The sequence below is a fragment of the Zeus faber genome (assembly GCF_960531495.2).
Source record: "Zeus faber genome assembly, chromosome: 7".
In the NCBI taxonomy this organism is placed as follows: Eukaryota; Metazoa; Chordata; class Actinopteri; order Zeiformes; family Zeidae; genus Zeus; species Zeus faber.
The window spans coordinates 4,544,033-4,567,146 of NC_137203.1; the positions used below are offsets into that span (position 1 = coordinate 4,544,033).

General features: G+C 42.5%; 2 protein-coding genes across 2 annotated transcripts in view; one reads left to right on the forward strand and one right to left on the reverse strand.

The window, feature by feature from the left end:
- Positions 1 to 1,147: 1,147 nt before the first annotated feature.
- Positions 1,148 to 10,689, reverse strand: rfc5 (replication factor C (activator 1) 5). The gene is made up of 11 exons (XM_080003552.1): positions 10,558 to 10,689; positions 10,022 to 10,086; positions 8,530 to 8,666; positions 7,541 to 7,620; positions 7,358 to 7,431; positions 4,701 to 4,860; positions 4,324 to 4,405; positions 3,949 to 4,078; positions 3,588 to 3,665; positions 1,783 to 1,837; positions 1,148 to 1,256 (listed from the first exon to the last, which is right to left on the reverse strand). Exons 1-11 carry the CDS (start codon positions 10,602 to 10,604, stop codon positions 1,157 to 1,159), a joined length of 1,008 nt encoding a protein of 335 aa, XP_079859678.1. The 5' UTR covers positions 10,605 to 10,689; the 3' UTR covers positions 1,148 to 1,156.
- Positions 10,690 to 13,535: 2,846 nt separating this feature from the next.
- Positions 13,536 to 23,114, forward strand: part of ksr2 (kinase suppressor of ras 2) — a gene marked incomplete at both ends in the record, with an annotated part of 115,713 nt that continues 106,134 nt past the window's right edge. The window contains one exon of the mRNA XM_080003549.1: positions 13,536 to 13,709. Within this exon, the coding sequence (XP_079859675.1) occupies positions 13,536 to 13,709 (174 nt within the window). The remainder of the gene's footprint in view (positions 13,710 to 23,114) is intronic.

Genomic DNA, 23,114 nt, shown 5'->3' on the forward strand with positions numbered 1-23,114 from the left:
CTGACAAATGAGTATGAAATGTATTGACATTTAGAGAAAATACAGTTTTGAGCAGTTGAGTGATCTTGTGGGAGGGTCCAGCAGCCGTGTTTTAATTCATATCTTCACTGTGGCCCGACAAGATCTTCTCACTTAACACTTTATTCATCCTCGACGGGGATTCAGGAAGTAGGAATAAGTTGCCCAAAATGACAAGAACTTTTTGTTGAAAATAGAACAAAGGTGGAAGATCCCAGGTTCAGAAAGTGAAAGGTCCAGCTGCTTTTACTCCTCAGTACTGTGGGTTGACTCTAGACCCCGAAGTGGAGGTCCCCCCCCCCCCCGAACCTGGATTTTCCACCTCTGCTCAATGACTTGTTTAAAGTGAATGCGTTAAGCATTTAGAAGGCTTGATGTGCTGTCATCTGTGGCACAGCACCTCCTACAGTCCAATGCAAGCAAATCCTTTACGATGACATGTAATAACCACTAAGGAAATAAAAATGCCTGTTCTGTTGGTGAGGACAATGATGAGCGCTCGACGCTCCTCAGCTTATTATGCATTTAGAACCGCCGCCACGGACATGCACTTGGAGGATTTAGTCGACTTGATGTTAAATGTTTCATGATCAGGATTATAATTTATTACACTAAAAATATTTGATACATATTCACAAGCTCATTTAGAGATTTTATATAGTTATTTATTGTGTATATATTGCAGATGTATAATTAATTTCCAATAATCGTTTACATAGTTGTGGAAACGGCCACGGTGGTGTGGCTTATTTACCTCTGAATCTGCTTGTACATGCAAGAACAGACTCAACTCATAGGGAATTTGTTTTAATAAATGCTTTAAAGACATCAAGAGTTATGTCATTAATCAGTGTTTTGTTCTTGATGTACCAACTCCCAAGTCCCTCTGATACAGTGAGACTTCCGATCTCTCCCAAAATATTTACACGATTCCTGTCTTAAGAAAGTAATTCAGCTTTGTAGTCACAGCCTGTGATCGTGTTGTGGATGTTACAACTTTGCTGTCTTCAATATGTAATACGTCAACACGGGTTGATTATTACAGAAATGCAGCGTTTCACTTGAATCTGGTTACTGCAGTTATTTACATGGCCAGGTTTGGGCACCAGTACAGGTTGCAGGGGCCGCTGGTCCCCCACTAGGGAGCCTCGCTGACCACCAGGTCCCTGACCGCCTGGAACGCAGCCACCATGGAACCGAGCTGGATCTTCTCGTTGGTGCCGGAGGCCAATCTGTGTCTGAGGAGAAAGAAACAAAACCGTTATTTAGTGAAATGCTGAGTGGGGACGCTACAGCACATCCTACGAGTTACGATCATGAGAAATACAGCCCGTGCGGTCATAACCGTTCGCTTCAAAAAGGAGCGTAACGTTATCGTTCTGCCTACAGCCGTTACTATCGCATATCGCCCGATCGCAGTTACTTTTTCAGAATGAGATTCTAAAATTTCAAGGACGGCATCAAGTCACGCGGCTTACTAGTCACTACATAGTCTTAAAATTTGAAACTTTAAATGAACAAATTTAATAAAAATATTTCTTCAAGAAAAGACTTCAATATACTTACATATCTGCATTTATATATTGAAATTTCAGCGATAAACAAACCGTACTTTAACAGAAACAAATGGTGGCTGTGCTGAAGAGAAAACTACTACTACGAGAAATCTGTCGATCCAAGGCTTTATATATTTCTTTATTAAAGTGATTTTTCATTTGGTTCATGTGCTTCTCAAATCAACGTCGTTTCTGTGATGTTTCTTACTCAATATCAGCCAGTTTGATGAGCAGACTCATCCGAATAGCAGGCGGAAAATCCACTGCAAGGTGCAAAAAGAAAAAACATCCGTTAATTATACACAACATACACACACTGTGTCTGATCACTGACTGTTACCTCATTTGTAAAAACTTGTATTTACTGAAAGTCACTTTGAGTGACACAGGATGTCTCAGGAAATGGTAAAGACCAATTAGAACTTTTGAAATAAACCGTGCAGAGATTTGGACAGAATGACTGCCAAAGGTGAACAAGGTTTAAAGGGGACATTCTGCTCCTTTTCAACAGGTCTATATAGGTCTGAGGTCCCCAAAACATGTTTGTAATTTATTTTTGGCTGAGAATACCACTCAGAATATGCATTCTAGTCATTCTAACATGCCTCTATAACCCTGTTTCTTGACAAGCTGCTTCAGTGTCTCTTTAAATGAAAATGCTGCTGCTCCCCACACCAGAGCTAGTTGCCCCAGTTCTGAGGTTATGAGGTTATGAGTGTCCATTGCGCGCATTTGAGTATTTTTCGAGCTTATGGAGCTTGTGCGTAATCACCGGGTGTCATGACATTTCACTGCATATATGTACGACCGTATGTATATGTATGTGACAAATAATCTCTTGAACTTGAAGTACGTAAACATTCACTTATTTGACCTTAACACGCCACCTCAATCTATTCCTGAACAAATTTGAAGCGAGAAATAAGCAATTGAGTTGCTGATTGTGCTGGTCTCCGCAGCTGCCAACAGAGCAGTTCCCGTAGTGCTCCAGCCGTGGGTGGAGTTACTCAGGTGGAGGGCTGTTCTAATTTCATTGAGTCTCAATGTGACTTAGGACTGAGACACATATGAACGGCTTGTTGAAACATGTTTTCTGAAATACACAGCTCGCAAAAAAAACAACTGGGTTGTTTTATTTCACTGTGTGTGTGTGTTAGTAGACCCATCAGAGACCCACTTGTATGTGCACAAGCACTGGAAAAATGTTTTTCTTAATAGGTCCCCTTTAATGTTGTGTGTGATATCTATCTATACACACACACTCCAGAATTTTCAAAAGGAACTGTAAAAGAAAACAAAAACAATTGTACTACACCATTTCAACCTTTAAAATTTGTTGAAGAACCCCCCCCCCCACCCCACACACACCTTGCTGCTGGGAAATCCCCCTGTAACAAAGGTGCCGGTTGCCATAGCGACGGCTCTCCCAGGAAACGGGAGCAGGGAAACAAGCGTTTGAATGCAGATGTAACAAAACGCCCGGCAGCACCCTTTAACGTCCAGTTCAGTTTAAATCATCCACGGTCTAAACACGTTTTGGAGGGAGGTGTAGAATTCTAAATACTCCCAAGAGAAGCCATGCAACATTTTTATTTTAAGGACCCTGGATGTGATCTGCATGTAGACACTGACCCCATTCCATAACATTTAATCTCTGGGATTCTTATTGTTAAATATTACTCAGTGAGCTTACAGTTAAACTATAATCAAAACAGTCCTTATTGCACATAATCCAAGTAGTCTTGTAAATTAAACAATGTTGAAGTTTAACTATTTATTTTGCCAAGCGGTCAAGTCACGATCATGACATTTTAGTTGACTGTTATAAAAATTGCGATTCACAATTTCAATTTTGCACAAAGAAAATGCCAATTTATTGGCATTTGAGATTGGAACATAAAAGTTCAAGGAGGCAGTAAATTTGCCTCAACCTCATTGTGGAATAGCAATTTTGATTTAACCCAAATCAGATGGAGCATTATCCAGAGTTCCAAACGTTAGCTCGGTTCTTACCTCTGTGCACCAGCAGGTGAACCTCAGTGAGGATGTCGTGGAGGGCCAGGCCCTTCAGGGTCTTCAGGTGGAGGATCTCTGTGGAGGAGCCGTTAAGGCTCACTGACTGTAAAGATCGCAGCAGGAGGTCTATAATATTACCTTCTTAAAATATCCACCATCTTGTTCTGGTAATTTTCATCTAAACCAATATAACGCAGATGTTTCAGAAAGACATTACAGTTAAACCATTTGAGAAGTTTCTAGACAGCTTCTCAAATATGGACTGGGACTCTTTGGGACGCAACAGACTTTTCGTAAGATTAAAACCAAGCAGCAGTTTATCTCCACACAGGCGGAGAAACAGCGCGGTGCAGGATACGCTTGTAGGCCGAGGTGAAGTCTTTGTTGAGGGACCAGTCGAGGATGTTGGCGATGTCGGCGCGCAGCGGGTGGCCCGTGCAGGTGTACACTGTGTCCTCCGTCACCTTCCCATACGCCATGCTGGTGCTCTGCAAACAGACAGCTCAGCTTAACAGGGCTGAAGGAGCCGGGAAAGCTTTACACGGTATCCCACAGGAAGTTGAGTGCTTCCAAAATGTAAATGAAGCTCAACTCTCAACAAGGGCAGATGGAGCTGAAACCACCGCTACTTCCTTGTCCAGTGATCGCTTATACAAAGATGATAAGAAACATGAAACAAAGCAAAAGTATGCGTACGAATGCTCCAACAAAGAGAACTGGAAGCCTCAAGTACCTGCAGGATGTTGAGGGACCTTCTCATGTCTCCTGACGACAGCGTCACCACAGCTTTCATTCCATCTGGAGTTACGTCGATGCTGCCAAAAGAAAAATACGTTTTACCCTCGTCATGCCAACAGCTGGAAGTACATTTTTTTCCTGCATCGGGGGTTTAAATTTAAATCGTAACATCCCCTTCTTACTCTGTCATAAGTGCACAAACAAAAGACCAAAAAACACTGCGGCATTATGGCACTATTCCATACACTTTCCAAAGTTACACACACACACACACACACACACACACACACACACACACACACACACACACACACACACACACACACACACACACACACACACACACACACACACACACACACACACACACACCTCTCCTGCTGGATAACATGCTCCAGCCGGGGGATCATCTGGTCGTGGGACAGCGGGCCGAAGCGGAAGCGGGTGCAACGGGACTGCAGTGCGGGGATGATCTTGGACAGGTAGTTGCAGATGAGGCAGAAACGTGTGTTCTCCGTGAACTTTTCAATCACTGAAGCGTTTGTTGCAAGAAACCGTAGAAGAGCAGACAAGAAAAATAAAAATTGGCTTGGAGAATAATGTCACAACCAACAGGGTATCACATGGATCTCTGGCCTGCAGACCTGTTATGGCCCCCCACTCACCAAGCATGTAATAAATACAAATCTTATCTCTTTGTACTCTATTTTAAACTCATTTTTATTAGTTTGTTATTTTGAAGCACATTGAGTTCACCTGTGTATAAAATGTGATGAACAGAAACCCAGGGTTCATTCTGGAATTACGAAATTAAATTCAAGGACTTTTAAGTACTTGTTCTTTTTGTCATTCTTCATGCAAAAATATAATCAATTTCCAATGTGAAATCATGTCTCATCATGTCTATCATTCATATTAGTATGTCTACTTCCACCCATGCTGGATGAAATCAATATTTTCCTGGCTTATGAATGTGACATATAAACCTCTTGAATCTGTCGTAAAAGCGACATGTAAAATGTTGTAAAATGTTTATTACGTCCCGATTTGATTAACAAACCCTGGGGGAATATCACAGGTTTTCAATGATCGCATTTTTTCTCCCAATGACTTTTCAAGCCCTTCAGCACAAAAGTAGCTATTTTCAAGGTATAACAGTATTTAAATCTGAGTATGAAATTGAAGCACCTCAAGGACCTTGAAACTAAGAACCTTGTAAACTTTAACTGATATGGATTGTTCTTTTCCATTTTTAGTGTGCAGATGTGTTGCATTCATAATTATTAATCTGGCCCCAAACAGGAGAAAGGTTCCCCGGGTCTGACGCACACACGCTAATGACCCCTGATAATCAAACTAGAATTAAAAGATTACAGAGGAACAATAGCCTCGCCAAATTTTATCTGCAGAGTTTTGTTCTCAAAAATCACAGCTGTCGATGCTGAAATGTCATTATTTCCACCTTTAATAAAGTTGATATCCCACATGAACCCATCCTGCATGAACACATTTTTGGAGCACTTCAAGAGTACCAATAATTCCAGATAATGATGCCCCATTCAAAATTGATGACCCAAAAGCATAATTACTATATAATTATAGTTTAAGTATGATTAAATATTATAGAGTATAATATCTACTTATTTTTTTATTAAATGCCATTCAAATGGAATTTGAATGGCCCTTGGATAGAAAATGTGCAATTAAAAAAAATGAAAAAAATATATATATTTTATATTTTCAATATATATAATATATTATATTCATTCCTCGAATTCTATATTTTCAAGCATTTTTGGAGTCTCTCCACCTGTCTGCAGCTAGTTCCTGTTCCTCGTGATGCAGAGCAGTCCTGGGTTCGATACTGTGCTCAGGTCGTAGAAATACTATGGTACCTAAACCAGAGACTGATGTGATGGACGCATGGAAACCCTGTCACAGTCCAATGTCATTTCTGAGTTTGTCTCAACAAACAAGTGTACACATGAACTGCTGAAAGTATTTAATAACCCCCCCCATATATATATATATATATATATATATATATATAAATAAAAGCTGTACATGGTTAAATTATTTCTCTGCCCCAATACTTTGAAATGCCACAAAATCAAAAATTTACTTTTTAGGTCAACAGAACTACAAGACATTTTTTCCTTGTAGTTCTTCTTCTCTGGGCTGCTCCTGTTAGGGGTCGCCGCAGTGGAAAATCTGCCTCCAATACCTTCTGTTCTGCGCATCTTCCTCCCTTACACCAACCACCTGCATGTCCTCCCTCACCACATCCATAAAGCTTCTCTCTGGCCATCCTCTTTTCCTCTTGGCTGGCGGCTCCATCCTCAGCCTCCTTCTCCCAATGTAACTCTCATCTCTCCTCCACACGTGTCCAAACCATCTCAATCTGGCCTCTCACTTTTTCACCAAATTGTCCAACCTGAGCTGTCCCTCTAATGTACTCATTCTTAATCCTGTCCAACCTTGTCACTCCCAATGAAAAGTAAATTTTTAATAGTCTTGTTAATACACTCAAAAAAACAAGGCACAGCAGTGTAATATAAACTCATTAACTTGCTATTCTGCCTTTACATTGAAATTCTAGCCGTTAAAATGGACCAGTCATTTTGTAAAACTGTTGAGATTCCAAAATCAAGTTTCTGCCTGAATGTTCAATTATTTATTTTTTAACCAATATGAGAAATGTCACAATAAATGTGAATTAGTTTCCATCAGTTGGGTTGAGGAAAATTAACTGTCTACCTTAATTTTTATGTTCCAATGTTCAATTTCACTAGATGGCTCTCCTTCATAAGGTGGATGTGCTTATACTATGACAGTGACATTACATGAACAAAAAAGGCAATTCAATTGTTGATCAAAATCTATCGTAATCAATTCAATTTCCTGATCGTGACAGCCACAGTTGGAATTGAAAGTAATCAACAATCATGACAAGAAAAGGTCCTTTAATTCAGCAAGAGCCAGAGTGTCCCAGCAGGTTACGTGAGGCACAGCGGGAGCAGATGGCTTACCTCGCCGCAATGCATTCTGGGCATCTTGGGTCATGGCATCTGCTTCGTCGAGTATCACCAACTTAAAGCCTTTCCTGGTGTAGAGGAAAAAATATCACACACACACACACACACACACACAGAATAAAATTATTTATTTTTACAGTTTAAGAATATTATTTAGGTTCGAGAGAGGCAGCTTACTTGAATATGGTCCGGGTGCTTGCAAAACTCAGGATGGGGCCTCGTACCACATCGATACCTCTGTCGTCCGAGGCGTTGAGCTACAACAACATCATGAACATCTTCAATATCAAAGTGAAAGTGCCAATCACAGCCTCTTGTCTAATACAGAAATATAAAACATAAAGGGGTGGTTTCGCAGACACAGATTAGGACTAATCTTAGACTAAATTATACTTTTAATCTGGCTTCAAGCCATGTTTTAAAATAGTCTTAGACTATACACAGCCCTAGTCTTGGTTTCAAACTTCCGATATTCTGATGATGGATGTGGGCCTCAAGGTCAACCTTGACAATAGAAGAAATGGATTATCTGTACTAGAAGTAGGGCTGAACCATATGGGAAAATAACCAAATTAAGATTTTTTCGATTAATATTGAGATTGAGTTTGTGATTTTTCTTAAATTTCTTTATCTAATGTATTATTCACTAAACACAAGCAAAAAAATCTTTCTATAGTATGACCAACACAACATGTTATACAGTCAACATATAAACTGCTCCTTCCTGTTGGCCACGCCTACGTGTTATGATGAAAGGGGATGAATTGATGCATGAATTAAGATAATAACATATCTTAATTTAACTGCTGAATTGCAAAAAAAAACCAAAAACCTTCAAGCACAGTAGAATATTGATTGATTGATTTATATTTAAGCCTTGTAATTGTTACGAATATGAAAATTAAAATTTGAAAAATATACAGTTTCCGCAGAAAGTTGTTTTTTTTATAAAACTGTTGCGCACATACATCCAGATACACGGAAAAAAAATAAAAAATACAAACAGACAAAGTGTTTTGGAAGAGGCTCCGCCCAGACTCGGGTGTACAGATGTTCTGGGCTCTCCCATCCCGCACAGCTCACCGCGGCCCGCCACCCCCTAGACCTGATTTTGATTACACCCCGTCTGCGAAACTGCCCCAAAATATCTCAAACTTTGTGTTTACCTCCAACACCATGGAGTTGAACTCTTTGTCCTTGTAAAGCTGCCGGGCACACGCCAGGATGGTGGAGGTCTTCCCTGTCCCTGGTGGGCCGTAAAACAGGAGGTGGGGAAGCCGGTCCTCGCTGATGAACCTCTGAACTGGAGCAGAGACCCAGAGTCTGGTTAGCAGCAGCAGTGGAAGGTATACAGCACTTCAATTACTATAACACAACTTTACAGTAACACAACATAAAACATTTTCGATAATTGTAATCAGGATCAGCACGAGCATCATCTGCAGAAAGATGAAGGGTACGTTAGTACTTTATAGGATCTGTTATATCAGGGCACTGGATGTAACAAGTAATTTAACTTTTAATACTTTAAATACATTTAACAGCAAGTACTTCTATTATTTTACTTTAGTAGAAGTACCACATTCACCGTTCTACTTCAGATTCAAGTTGTTTGTCGTCGCTCCGGTTGTATAAGAGTGTAAACTTGTAAACTCTTAGGCTCCGATAGATATCTATCTTTTAACTAAGAAGGCAGAAATCTCTCTATGTTTGTCTGTCCTTCAGTTATCTCGACAACCATTGATCTGATCACACTTGGCGGGTGTATTGCTGGGGATCCCAGGAATGCAGTGTCCAATTGGGTGCATTGTACCCGCGACACATGTGATATTAATAAACTTCCAATAAACAGCGAGCCGGCAGGGGGCGGGGCTTCAGGGCCCTGAGACTCATGGTGCATTCCATTTACCGCAGAAGCCGGAGCTGTACCATTACAACAAGTCGGAAAACCAAGATGAACACCTCCTTTGTTGTGCTTGCCCTTTGTGGAATACGGACAACTACAGAACAAATATGGGACCTGGGATTAAGTGCTCCTCTGGGGGTCCACGAACATGTAAATGTTTGCATCCAAATACTCAATAAAATAAAATCACTTAACGTCACAGCCGTTACTACATCTTTCACTTATGGTTTATGCACGGCGCAGCCATCTTGGATTTTGAGGATGGGATGGTGAGGGTCTGAGCAACAGCCTGTCAACAGGCTCTCCATGGTCCCCCGGTAGAAGTCCCTGAGGATTTGGGAGCGTCTGTACTGCTTCGGGCGGAGTAGAGACGCTGTTGGGCCTTTTTGACGACAGTGGGGGGTTGGCTAGCCCCTGTCAGGTCCTCGTGGATGTTAACTCCCAGATATATGAAACAATCCACCCTCTCCACCACTGTGCCCTTGATGGTGACTGGACATTCAGTGAGAGGTGGTTGTCCCGGCACCACTGTTCCAGGACGCTCACCTCCTCAATGTAGGCCGTCTGTAATTCTGTCTGGATATTTGTACTTTTATTGAAAAATGAAAAAAAAAAAAAAAAAAAAAGGTAGTGAGTCCTTCTACTGACTATCATCCAATGTCAGTCCCAGAAAGGCGGCGTGATGCGAGACTATGTCATGGAATTGAGTGGGCGAACCTTAAGAACTGCACAGTGTCGAACCATTAACTTACTTGTGGTTAAAATGTCCTTGTGGGAGATCAGGTCGTCAAGTTTATGTGGTCTGTATTTTTCAACCCTACAACAGGAAATACACAATATACGACCATTAGACGGGCGGCGTGCCAGGATTTGATCCCTGAGCAACTATGCAACTGCACACAATGACTTGATACGATTGACATCAGCACACAAGGCAGGGTCAAGGCATTCCAGGACTCAAACGCAATTCAAGCACCTCGGGGACCCGGTAAGAACCCTGTCCGTGGAAGCATGGTGCGCGTATTAGTCTGTTTTGACTGAGCGGGCTTAAATCGATAATGTAACGTGATAAACATGGTTCGAAGACAGCGAAAGTGGTTTCGCATTGTTTTACAAAGTCGAAGTACACTCTCAACGGTGACATTTGACAGTTTGAGAATCTGGGGCCGACGGGATGCTAACGCTGGTGCTAATGCCAATGCTAAATCCTTATACACGGAGTTCCAAAGGCTGGGCTAGCCGACAGCTAGCTGGCTAGCCCAAAAAACTCCCCTGGATTTCGACCCACCATGGTAAATTCCTGGCCGGCACCGGCGCCGTGCTGCTGGAGGCCATGTCCGCGGCGGAATGGAGAATATTAATATTAATGTTTAATATCTGGAAAACTGTCCCGACTTTGGTTCGGACTCCTGCGAGACGTTTCGCGGGCTCCGGCACAAAGCGTGCGTGATGGCGTCACCGCCTCGGACCAATCGCATTCGTGGGTTTAGGTGTTGTGGGCGGGGCCCGGATGACGCCAGGCCCCAGGTCGTCGACGGCGCGTGCGGCTGCTGCGTCCGGGCGGTCGCTTTGAAGTTGAATCTTCTATAATCAGGGATCGATCGATCGATCGATCTCTCAAGTGTTTTTATCCTACATCAATGTGTTGGTGTTTTCTTATTGAAGAGATAATAAAAAAGGAACACATACAAGTAAGATCATAGCAGGTAAATGGGTGTAAACAGAAGGAGAAATGCACATTATAATGCCGCACCAGGGTCAATAACACATCTGTATTGATTCTGACTGGTCACTATGCTGAGTTAATGCTGAACCTGGGGAGTGATATTCAACTTATTTATTTACTATTTTATCTAAATGTCATAGTCATACACGACTAATATTCATAACCCGGTGAGAACTATACTGTGCGCACGCGCAGTCTAGTGTCTTCATATTGAGGTAAACAAACAACACTTTATTTCTGTCTATTAAGAAAACGGGAGTCACACAGTGGATATTACCTGGTTACCTGGTTGATTAAGTGCATTTTAAGTACACCGGCGGAGGGAAAAACAAAACCGCATTTCAATCTCGACTGTTACACCTCTGGGTTCCCAAACTACGATCCGCGGCCCCCTAGAGGTCCCGGACAGAATTGCTCGGGTCCCCCCCCCCCCCCCCCCACACACACACCCACACACACACACACAAAAACCTTACTAACGGTGATTTATTTTGGACAGCAAGGTTTATGTTAAAGGTTCCACCGCATGACAGTTCATCCTTGGCAGATAAAGTGAAGGTTCACATGTTATTTGATGTTGAGTCACCACAAAGCGAGTGTCATTATCCTGAAGTTTCAACTTCAATTCAACACTGGTACAGGGAAGCGTGGAGGGTGTACTGTAAGGCCTACACGGCACCCAAGGGGGTAGAACGAAACCAACAAAAACACGTTCTAATAAACAACTGATGCCCGGACGGTCGTGTGGGAGAAAGACGGTGATGGGAGGTGATAGATTCCATGCTTTACAAGTGAAGGACCACACCATTTGTGTTGTGTTGTGCTACCGCAAGCCTTTTCAAATGGCTCACACAGAATCGTGGCTGATGTCTCTGCAGGTGACACGGAGAAAATGTCATAAAAATTTCTCAGCTGTGTCCGCGGGCTCATGGGAGGTGACACCTTGTTGTAAAGCTCTGATTCTGGCCTGGTTCTCCCTCCCACTCAGTGGACCAAATTGTCACAATAATAATTAAATGCATTTTGCTTGTTTGCTTTTTCTTTACTATTTTTTCGATCTTTATCATTTCTATCTCATGGCCTTCTGTTGATGTAAAGAGCTTTGTAAAGCATTATACATGTTTTTATATACTGTGTAAATATTATTTTGCATTTTTTTTTAACACTTGCTTTTGCAATGTAAAGACACGTTTCCCATGTTAACATATTAACCACATGTTAAAACGAATTTAAAGAGAGAGAGAGAGATAGAGAGAGGTGGTAGTGGTGAAAAGTAACTAAGTCCAAATACTGTATTTGTGTACTCACGTGCATATTTCAAGTATCTGTACTTACTTTGGCATATTCATAGATATTGTCCTTATAAATGACAATAAGCTGATTATATAAAAGTTGCATTGTGTACCTTCAAGAGATATGTTTCATGAAAGACCAGGGATTCACAGGTATTTTTTTATCACTTTATAGTGTTTAAATAAAATAATATCTAATATAATTATTGTGATTCTGGTATAATAATAATAATGAGAGAGAGAGAGAGAGAGAGATTTTTAGGATGGGCATGGGTGTCTTTAACCACACCTTGGTAAATTAAAAATAAAATAATTGCATTTAAAAGAACATTTACTTTAACCTTTGCTGACAAGCTCAAAAAAAATGTCTTTATGAAATTCACTTCATTAATTGAGGGTGTTTGAAAAAAATACATATATATACATACATATAAATACACACATATAAATACACACATATATATATATATATATATATATATATAAAAGCATAACAAAAGAATGAATAACAAACAGACAAAAAAGATCGATAAAAATGTTGCCGCGGACCTCAGTTTGGGACCCCTCCCACCGGCTACAACGTAGGCGAAATCGGGTGAGATCACGGCGCTCCCACCGCGAATCTCGCGAGATCGGCCGCTCTCGGCGGGGCTCCTCCAGCTTCCCCGAGACGCCGCCGAGGGTGTGATTGACAGGAGGCATGTCGGAGCGGAGGGTGCTGCTGCTGATGGAGCAGCAACTCATTTTGAACACACCGTGAACATATTTATTTTATTTTATATTTATCATTATTATCATTATTATTATTATTATTATTATTATTATTATTGCTATCATTTGACACCCCCTTTTTGCAGCGCACGGGCGCTCCGCGGACGCTCCCGGCGCGTCGGTTGCCGAGCGTCTCCACGTCGTGTGCGATTTAGCGTCCGAGCCGCAGACACCTCCGCCAGGCTGCGGGAGCCGCACGGGGAGAACGCCGCAATGGAGTCGCCGCGTCTCTCGCGGCTCCGACCCGCGGGCTTCTAGAGGCGCGACGGGGCCGCTGCCGCCGCATGGGGATTCGCGGGCGTTTTAATCCGCGGACCTCTCCGCGTTTTGCGTTATAAGCAGATTTTTTTTTTTTTTTTTTTTTTTTTTTTTTTTTTTTTTTTAAGTGTTAAAAAAAAAAAAAAAAGGTGGGGGGTGGTGGTGCTGGGGGTGGGGGTGGGGGCCACACAACAACATTAAGCCACTGCTCCACAAACTATGGACGAGGAGATGACCAAAAGCGACGAGCAGCATCTGAGTTTGCAGAAAGCCTTGCAGCAGTGCGAGCTGGTGCAGAACATGATCGACATCAGCATCTCCAGCCTGGAGGGTTTACGGACCAAATGTGCCACATCCAACGACCTGACGCAAAAGGAGATACGGACGCTGGAGGTGAGCGAGCCCCGCCGAGCGCATCCCCCGCCGACCGCGGACCGACGCGGAGCGGCCGCGGCACGTCTGCCACCTCGCCCCCCCCATACACCCCCACTACACCCCCCCCCCCTCAACTCCCACCCCCCCTCCTGGATTTTAGGCCACTGCATTATTTTCATTCGTTGTCATTATTATTATTATTATTGTTATTGTGATGCTTCTGACTGTGTCGTGCACGGTTCGGATGCGGCTTTGTTGTTGTTGAGTGCGTTGCGCGGCGTGCATCCTGCAGGTGTCAGCCCGTGCACAGAGGCCTGCAGCCCGCAGTGTTTACAGCCTGCGCATCCAGGCCTGCAGTTATGCAAGGCTGCTGGATTAGTGCCGTCGCTGCACCGACAGCACCCCGAGAAATATCACCGCTGTCCGGTGTGATTGGCCCGCGCCGCGGCGCGTTCCGTGCACGTCCTTACGTAACGGCGGCGTCGCCGTCCGAGCAGACGCTTTGTCGTCGGAGCGACTGGAGCTGCGGCGGTGCGACCGGTGGTCGGTGGTCGGGTGAGGCCTATAGGGGGTCCCGTCGGATGTGGTAGTCTCTCTACCTCTCGCTCTCTCCCCCTCCCTCTCTCTCTCTCTCTCTCTCCCTCCCTCGCTCTCTTATCCATTATCTCCCTTGCTCCATCTCTCTTACTCTCTCTTCTCACTCTTCCTGTCCCTCCCCCCTCTCTATCTTTTACCCTGTTCCTCCGACTTTCTCTCGCTCCTTCTCTCCCTCTCTCCCTCTCTCCATATATCTCTCTCTCATTCCCCCCCTCTCTTTCCTCTCTATCTCTCTCTCACTCCCCCTCCCTCTCTCTCTCTCTCTCCCTCTCTCTCTCCCTATCTCTCTCTCACTCCCCCTCTCTCTCTTTCCCTCTCTCTCTCTCTCCTCTCCTCACTCTCTGTCTCTCCCTCTCCATCCTTTACCCTCCCTCTTTCTCTCTCTCTCTCCCCCTCTCTCTCCCTATCTCTCTCACTCCCCCTCTTTCTCTTTCCCTTTCTCTCTCTCTCCCTCTCCTCACTCTGTCTCTCCCTTTCTATCCTTTACTCTCTCTCGCTCTCTCTCTGTCTCTCATGTTTTCAGTTTCAAATCATAGGGTTCTATTAACATGGGAGACATACTGTATGTATGTTTACATTGCCAAAGCAAGATTAAATATTGAGAGGTAAAGAGAACAAAAATATATGTATATATGCTGTATATACTATATGTACATAATATATGTTTATATATATATGTACTTCAGCTACTCTGCCTTTACTCTTGCTCTCTCTCTCTTTTTCTCTCTCTTACACACACACACACACACACACACACACACACACACACACACACACACACACACACACACACACACACACACACACACACACACACATACACACACACACACACACACACAACCACTGAGTGTGTGTGTCGGCCTTAAATCGAATGTATTCGTACATACGAGCACATTTGCACGTACAAAGAATTGAACTCTAGTGCATCAAAAAGTTACATAATAATTGCGCAAGAGAGCTTCATTTTCTTTCAATAAAGTTCTGAGCAGGGTCTTTGGGAGACCATAATCTGCGTCATTTGTTTACCAGGGATTCAAAACCTTGCCTGGGCTGGCCTGATCTTTTAGGCCCGTATAACAAGCGTGCAATTCAGCCCAATCCAAATTCTGGAATTTGGATTGGGCTGAAATGGTGATATGTAGCACATACAATACATGCATACAACAATTTGGTTCAAATTGCAGCATATAACTTCCACAGAACTTGTATGTTTTCTTTCTTAGAAAGGGTGACGAGTGTCCTTGCTAGCCAGCCTGTAGGTTGAATGAGTTTATACGCAGCACTATCATAGTTTATTGTTATTTTCCCTCTTTTGCTCGTATGGAGAACAGTAAAGAGAGAGGTTGAGATGCAGAGGCAGATCTGAAGGTCATACTCCATCACATTGAGAATGAGAGTTTAATGTCAATTTACCATTTTACACCTGAAAAGGTAGTTCATAGGTAGTTCAAAATCACAGACATACCGCTGCCGTCACCCGGCCATAACATTTCATTCTTTCCTTTTCTGCAACAACACCAAAGGGAATGAGAGTTCATTGCAGTATTCATTACAATTTTGTATTGATTTATTTGCCCCCCACAAATCAGAGCATATTGTAATCATTTACATTGTTTACAGACAATGTCAGAAACATATATGATTGTGTTCAATGGTGGAGAGCAGCCAGGTTAACTGAAAACCGTGAAACAGCAACAACAACAGATGACCTGTTATACAGTACAGAGAACAATGGATGATCGGTTTCAGGACCTTGGACAGGTCCACACACACTGCCACTGTAGAGGCCGCTTTGCTGGATGCCTGGTTGGTTCCGACACCACCACAAGTGTGTGTGAGTTCAGCAGATATTTGAGTGGTTTAAAATAATAATTCCCACTAATAAATAAATAAATTGCAGGGTTTAACCCGTATTTGTGTTTTCCTTCACGCCTCATGTACCTCGTACCTGTCTACCGCGAACGATAGAAAAATGGTCACTCGAGCGCTGTTTCAAACCAGGTGACTCTGGTGCTGTCCCATTTAACAGGTGGAGGGAAAGAGAACGGAGGAGATAAAGGGAGAGTTTTTTGGGGCCTGTTGGGGGGTGGAGAGAGAGGCGGGAGGGTGAAGTGGAGGTTTTGAGTTGCTCCTTTGCTCCTTGCTGCTTGGAATCTTCCTTAAAATAAATAGATAAAGATATTTGGCACATTCAATTACTAGAGCTGTTAATGAAGATACTGAAGCATAACCTCACTGAACAATTTATTATTGAAAAACTTACCACTCTGCTGCAGCTGCTCACTGTGCTTGAATGCAGTCCAATGGGGCAAACGAAAAATGTAAAGATAACCCTCCTCTTCGCAAACGGGAAACTCACATTATGGTTGCCGTGTCTTATGTGAATCATGGATTTTTTTAAACATGTTTTACATATCAGTAAAATCACACTTTATTTAAAACAACTTTTTATAATTGCCGTAGTACATCCACAGCATAATGTTGGCCACAGCAGGCCGGCAGTAGGAAGACACACAACTTCCTGCTTCTAGTCTCTTACGTTAGTAAGAGTCAGTAAATCGTACTGCTAAACATTAAAGTTCAGTTTGATAAATTAATTATCAACTGCATATGTTGCGTTTGTTTTTATTAGATTTTTTTATTGTTTTGTGCTGCAGCTGTGAAGCAACTGATTGTGATTATGGGAGTTTCTTTTTTTTTTTAACATTTCACCATGCATATGACCTTTTATTATGAAAAGGAACATTGAAATGTTGACGTCAGTGGTAAATTAATCTTAAGTAAATATTAAGATAGCACCTTTCTAATCTAGCAGGTACATGAGGAAAACACAAAGTAAAGCAGGTAAACACATAGAGATTGTGAGGTACAATTAGTCAAAATTCAAAAGTCATTAAAATCAAAATAAAAAAAAAATAAAAATATTGATCCGGGAAGTGCCATAGAAAATTGTAAATACCCCAAAGAATACAAAGGATAGTGGAGGTGGCCGTTTAAATCATATTTGAAATAAAGACATTACATGTGAGGATGAAAACGAATATGATTAAATAAATACAACACACAGGTTATAAAGCTGCAAGAAGACTGGTATCTGTGTGTGCGGACTCATTGGTCAATGTTCAATCAAAGGTTCACCCCAAGTGCACTTCATTTCCGGCGAAAAACAGGCTTCATTAAAGAGCACTTTGTGGCCAAAATAATAATAAGAATAAAGTGGCCGTTAAATATTCTCTCTGGGGAATTAGCTCACAGGGGTTTAGTCTTTGTTATATTCCAATATACTGTAAATTCATCATTATAGACGAGAGGAAATTGAGTTTTCTACTGTTGAGGGTCAAAGTTTGACTTCAAGTTCATGTATTTCTGCCTGTTTGATTGTAAAAAAAAAAGTTCAAAGTTAAAACAACCTTTCATATTTCGAATTCAAATTAAACAACTTTGTCATGCCTGCCAGATAACTGAAATGTTGTGCTGGAGCTCAGTATACATCAGTAGGTCATGCAAGCTACACAGTTTGACAAAGATGTATATTTATGAAAAGCTCTTTAAAGTCGTAGTATTGATGTGGAATATAGAAAGAAACTGGTGGAATACGGGGGTGGGGGGTATTTCTCAATAAGAACACCATGTGGTCACACACAAATCATGTCATCTGTAGGGGAAATGCATTTATTGAGGCCTCTCCATTAGTCCAGCCGTAGTTTCTGTGAAGCCTCATGGTTTCTTGGATGTCATCTGGCCTCTTATCTGGACTCGATTCTGTTTTATTACAGAGATGGATCATTCGATTGTGATGTTGTTGTACATGATGTTTGTATATTAAGCCGTATATTCACCATGAGATGATACCACTCAGCACCTCCCGCTGGAACGGGGCTTTCTGTGAGCCATGAAGTGCTTTTGATCAGCACTAAGTTAGGAGGATGCGGCGGGTGGAGCGTCGCTCAGTGGGTTAATGTGGGAATGTAATGTTCCATATTAGAAGTTTCCTGAAAGCAGGGGTCAGATTGAAGGACACACTGGAAGGCTAGAAAATACACTGTCAATCTACAACAAGCCTGGTAATAAATCTTTAAAGGGAACCTATTCTGCTTTTCCTGATGTTCTGTCATATATATAATATTACCATGTGGGATGTTGTATCAGCCGAGGCCAAAGTGTCCAATAATGAGGTAAACTAACGACAAAGTAATGTCTGTCAACAAAACGCTCAGGATTCCGAGCGCTCTGAACGCACCGTGTCCAAAGGTTTTTTCTACTCTCTGAACGAGCCGACGTCAGCTGGTCACGGATTTCCTTATATGGTCATATGGGCGCCACCAGATTTTTGCTAAAACCTGGAAAAATTAAATTTAGTTTCGGCCGCACGGGCAGCGACAAAGGTCCTCAGCTCTCAGGGAAGCAAGTTCTTTTACATTCAGAAATTCCCACACGATACAGTATATAAGATAAATACACGACTACTTCTTAATCAAACAATGAATGCTTATTTGTAATAACACAGTTCTATAGTATGGTAAAAAGTAAAATTAGATTAAAACCCAAACACACATCTGAGAAATGAAATGATGGTTGCTATGAAAAGAGGGAGAGATTGACTGAGAGGGATTGTATGTAAATGCACTCCAAGTGTTCTAAACTGAATAATACAATAAAGAGATTATCGCCATGCCACACCAACAACACCTCGCCGTGTTTTACCCGAGTCCCAGGCTTACCGGGTTCCCCTTTGTCCGGATCACCGTATCGGTGATCCGTTCTTCGCCTTTGTCACCGGATCAACTCGGGATTTCCGCCGGCCGTCTGGTCCGGGGCGGCGGGGTTAGGGTCACGCATCTTTCCATGTTGTCGGGTCCTAGAACGCCGAGGTGCGGCTCCCGTGCTCGGCAGGAGTTATTCCGGGCTCGGCGCGTTGTGGTTGGGTGGCGTGTCGGCGGCTTCGGGGGGATTTGCTGCATTTGCTCAACGCAGGAAAATTGGTCAAAACGGTTATTGGTTACGGTTAAGACGGAACTTGTGCTCAAACACCATCGGCTCAGAACCAGGGGCTTAGCTGCTCATTCACAATTATAGCTACACACACTGAAACAGTCTGGGTTGAGAGGCATGTCACAATGACTGGAATGCATACTCTGAGTGGTATTCTCAGCAAAAAACGTAAAAAAACATGTTTTGGGGACCTCAGAAACCTACGGTATATTAAGTAAAAAAGTAGTACAAAGGAGCATAATAGGTCCCCTTTAATACATATACACACACAACTTTCTAAAATGTCATTTGTGTTAATTGCCATCCTAGTGGCGGCCACAAAGGCATATATTTTGCAAAATACCAGAACAAAATAAAATGTTTAATTGTATGTTGAGAGACTTTAAAGAACGACTTAAAGTGAATTCCCTCTCCGGGTTTTTCTTCTATCCAACGTGCAAACCCAAGTGAAAAAAAAAGTGTGTTACCTCAAAATATACTTTTTATGCATTCACAATGAATATACTAAATTTGCGTTACATTTAAACCAATAGTTTTGATGATCAAAATAGCACTTTTACCAAGTATATTAATGTATAGCATATGAATGACTAGTATACATAAAGTAAATAACAAGTACCAAAAAACCCTTCAAGAACAATCATAACAAAGCTAAAATTGGTAGAAATGTGCTTTTGACGCACTTCATTTACTAACAAAAAAATCTACTTTCAATATGGAAAACTATAGAACCTACAGAATTGCATCTCACAACAAGAAACAAGAAAACAAGAAAAGATAAGATAAGACTTTGAATCCCCGAAGGGAAACTCCGGCGTTACAGCAGCAAACAACAGTGCAGTCGAGAAAGAAATACAAATTAAAATGTGATAAGACATAACACAAATGTATCTACATATATCGATGTACACATGTTAACCAAACAAATGAAATATTCACCCCGAATCCTGTCACTTTGACTCCCTCCGTGATCAATTACAGTAGTTCCGCGACTGAATCACATTTCAATTTCAATAGCACTCTCAGAGGGAGGCAAAGAATCGTCAGAAAAAACAAGTTAGAAAATAAAGCCCAGTTTAAGTTTAGAAAGGAGGGATCATAAACACACAACCTGACGGCACGGGGCTGAAACCTGTTGGGAAGACGGTTTCTCAGTTTCTGCTTTGAAAAAAGACAACTCGTACCCGTCTTCCTACCAGTCGACACACTCCCAATTAAGCCGTAATCCCCGAGATTATTTTGTTTGTAAAAATTATCCATATTTGATTCTCACTTGTTGTTGCCGGGCGGAGAGATGGACCAGGAGGCAGGTACAAAGAAACCAGGCGTTGCTGGGTGTTTATTCCAACAGGAAGATAATCGGTCATTTCAGACAAATTTAGTACTCGTCATGACTTATATGTGACCATGCGCTGCTAGGCCACACAGCCGCCGAGCGGAAGCTCCGCCACACGGTCAGGAAGGAGAGGGCGAGGGCGAGGCGAGAACCACCGCAGCTCTATAAGACTCTGTTAATCACCTCAATCTCCTGCAGCCGCGCCAATTGATTGTATATTTGTGTTATGCATGTGCTCCTCTATGTGCTGTCTCCCTTGTTGGTGGCGGGGTCCGCCTTTCCCGGCAAGAATGCAACGATCGGTCACGTGCAAGAAGTGAAAGGCAGCCGTGGAAGGTCAACACAGACAATATGATGGATTACCACTTTAAATCAACACCTCCCTTGAAGTCCGTAAAGCAACATTTTGTTACGTATAAACTCTGCTTTATGCTTCGTAGTGGACTGCAGTATTCTGTATCCTTGGTGTTTTTTGAGTATGTGCGCCGGTGTGCACTTAATTCTGATTTGCCTTTACTTAAAGGGGACCTATTATGTCCATTTCCACTCTCTATATTATTATTCTGGGACCCCACTAGAGTGGCATGATTCACAGTTAGTATCTTATACCTGGCCTTTACGCAACCCCTCAATTCAGCCTCTGCTGAATCGAGCCGTTATACTTTAAGGCCCCCCTCCCTAAAACCCGCTTGCTTCTGATTGGCCAACTTCTGGAAGCGTGCCGAGCGGCGTACCCTCTGTAAACGTTCACTGATTTCGACCTTATCAGTCCACCAAAATCTGTTTCTGAACAAATAATGACAAGGCCTCATTTAAAAGTTTGTTCCCACTTTTGCCGTGGTGTCTGGAGCAGGGCGGAGCTTGGGGCCCCGCGGGACACTCCGGGGCTTGGGGCTTTTTAGTTTTATTCAATTGCAGAAACGTTGGAAAATTAAATAAAATTAATATAATAAATACATCTAAGGTTTTCTTTGAAGAAACGTGGAGCGGATCGTGCGCCGCAGCCTACAGTACAGTAAACTTACCGTGGACACACACATGCACAGAAAGAAACATGCAGCAAATACTTCTACTTCTACTAATATGTCTGCAGTTTTGTCACTTACAGTTGGTATTAATTCCTCTTTCTTTTAAAAGACTTGTGCTGGTCTGTCCTAGTTTGTTCCCACTTTGGTTGCCGTGCTCCAGGCTTGTGGGAGACACGGACACCGGGACGCACCGGGACTCCCGCACACAGGGATTCTTTGCTTTCATGTAAACGTCGGAAAATAAAAATAAATACAATAAAATCAATAAAATAAATAAATACCTCTACAATAAAAAAAAACAACACTTTTTTTTATTGGTTTTGTTTGGAGAAACCCACAGCGGATGGGATGGAGCAGATGACCATATAAGGAAATCCGTGACCAGCTGACGTCGGCTCGTTCACAGAGTAGAAAAAACCTTTGGCCACGGTGCGTTCAGAGCGCTCGGAATCCAGAGCGTTTTATTGACAGACATTACTTTGTCATTAGTTTACCTTATTATTTGACACTTTGGCCTCGTCTGATACCACATTGTAATATTTTATATATATATATATATATATATATATGACAGAAAATTGGGAAAAGCGGAACAGGTCCCCTTTAAAACTGCTTCAATTCAAACTCCAGCCCTGACCTTAGGATGCAGTAGTTCAGTGATAGAGTTTCAGGCTGTGATCTGGTTGCTCGGAAAGCGACCGGATCACGGCATGAGATGCTGCTCGAGGTGGGAGCAGAGTGGTGGGGTGTCCAGGCTCACTTCCACCGGGGGTGGCCAAATCTGTAAAAAATATTACAGTTTTGGCCACGTCCATAAGTGGTTCAACTGTAACGGTGTGGTAAAACTGGTTAACTGTTTGTAGAAATGCCCCATAATTCAGTCCTTCATAAAAGTCGCTTCATTGCAGTAGGAAATGTTACTTACTAATGCTCACTTTCATCCAAGTTGGCTGTGGTTAGTTAAAAAAACAGAGAAGGTTCAAAGTACCTGTCGATCAAAAACCTTGGTTTGGTCGGAATGGGGAAATGGAGTCCTCCAGTTGAGAAAGACCATCTCCAAAAAAAAAAAAGGCTCCGCTCCAGTTGCTCGGACGAGACAGTAAAGACAGTGAAAGCTTTAGACCGACCAAGGACATGAAGGGCCTTAAATGGCCGCCAAAGACATCAGTGCCGTGGCGTTAGCTCCATAACTTGATTAGTAAGCCATAATGTGCAGCAAGCCGGTCTTTATCGCAAAATAACCCCCGACGGGGGGACCTGAGCTGAAGCAGGGGGGTCTACAGGGGGTCCCTCTGAGGGGTGACTTCAGCGCCTTCAGGTCTTGTGGTCTCAGTTTCTCTTTGAAACGTTTTATTCATGGTCCACGACGTTGCCCGGCATCGAATTCAACGTGTGCAGGTCCTGGTTAACGCTGTTTCGGGTTCGGGAAACAGGGAAAAACGGGGTATCCAGGGTCAGGGGTCGGAT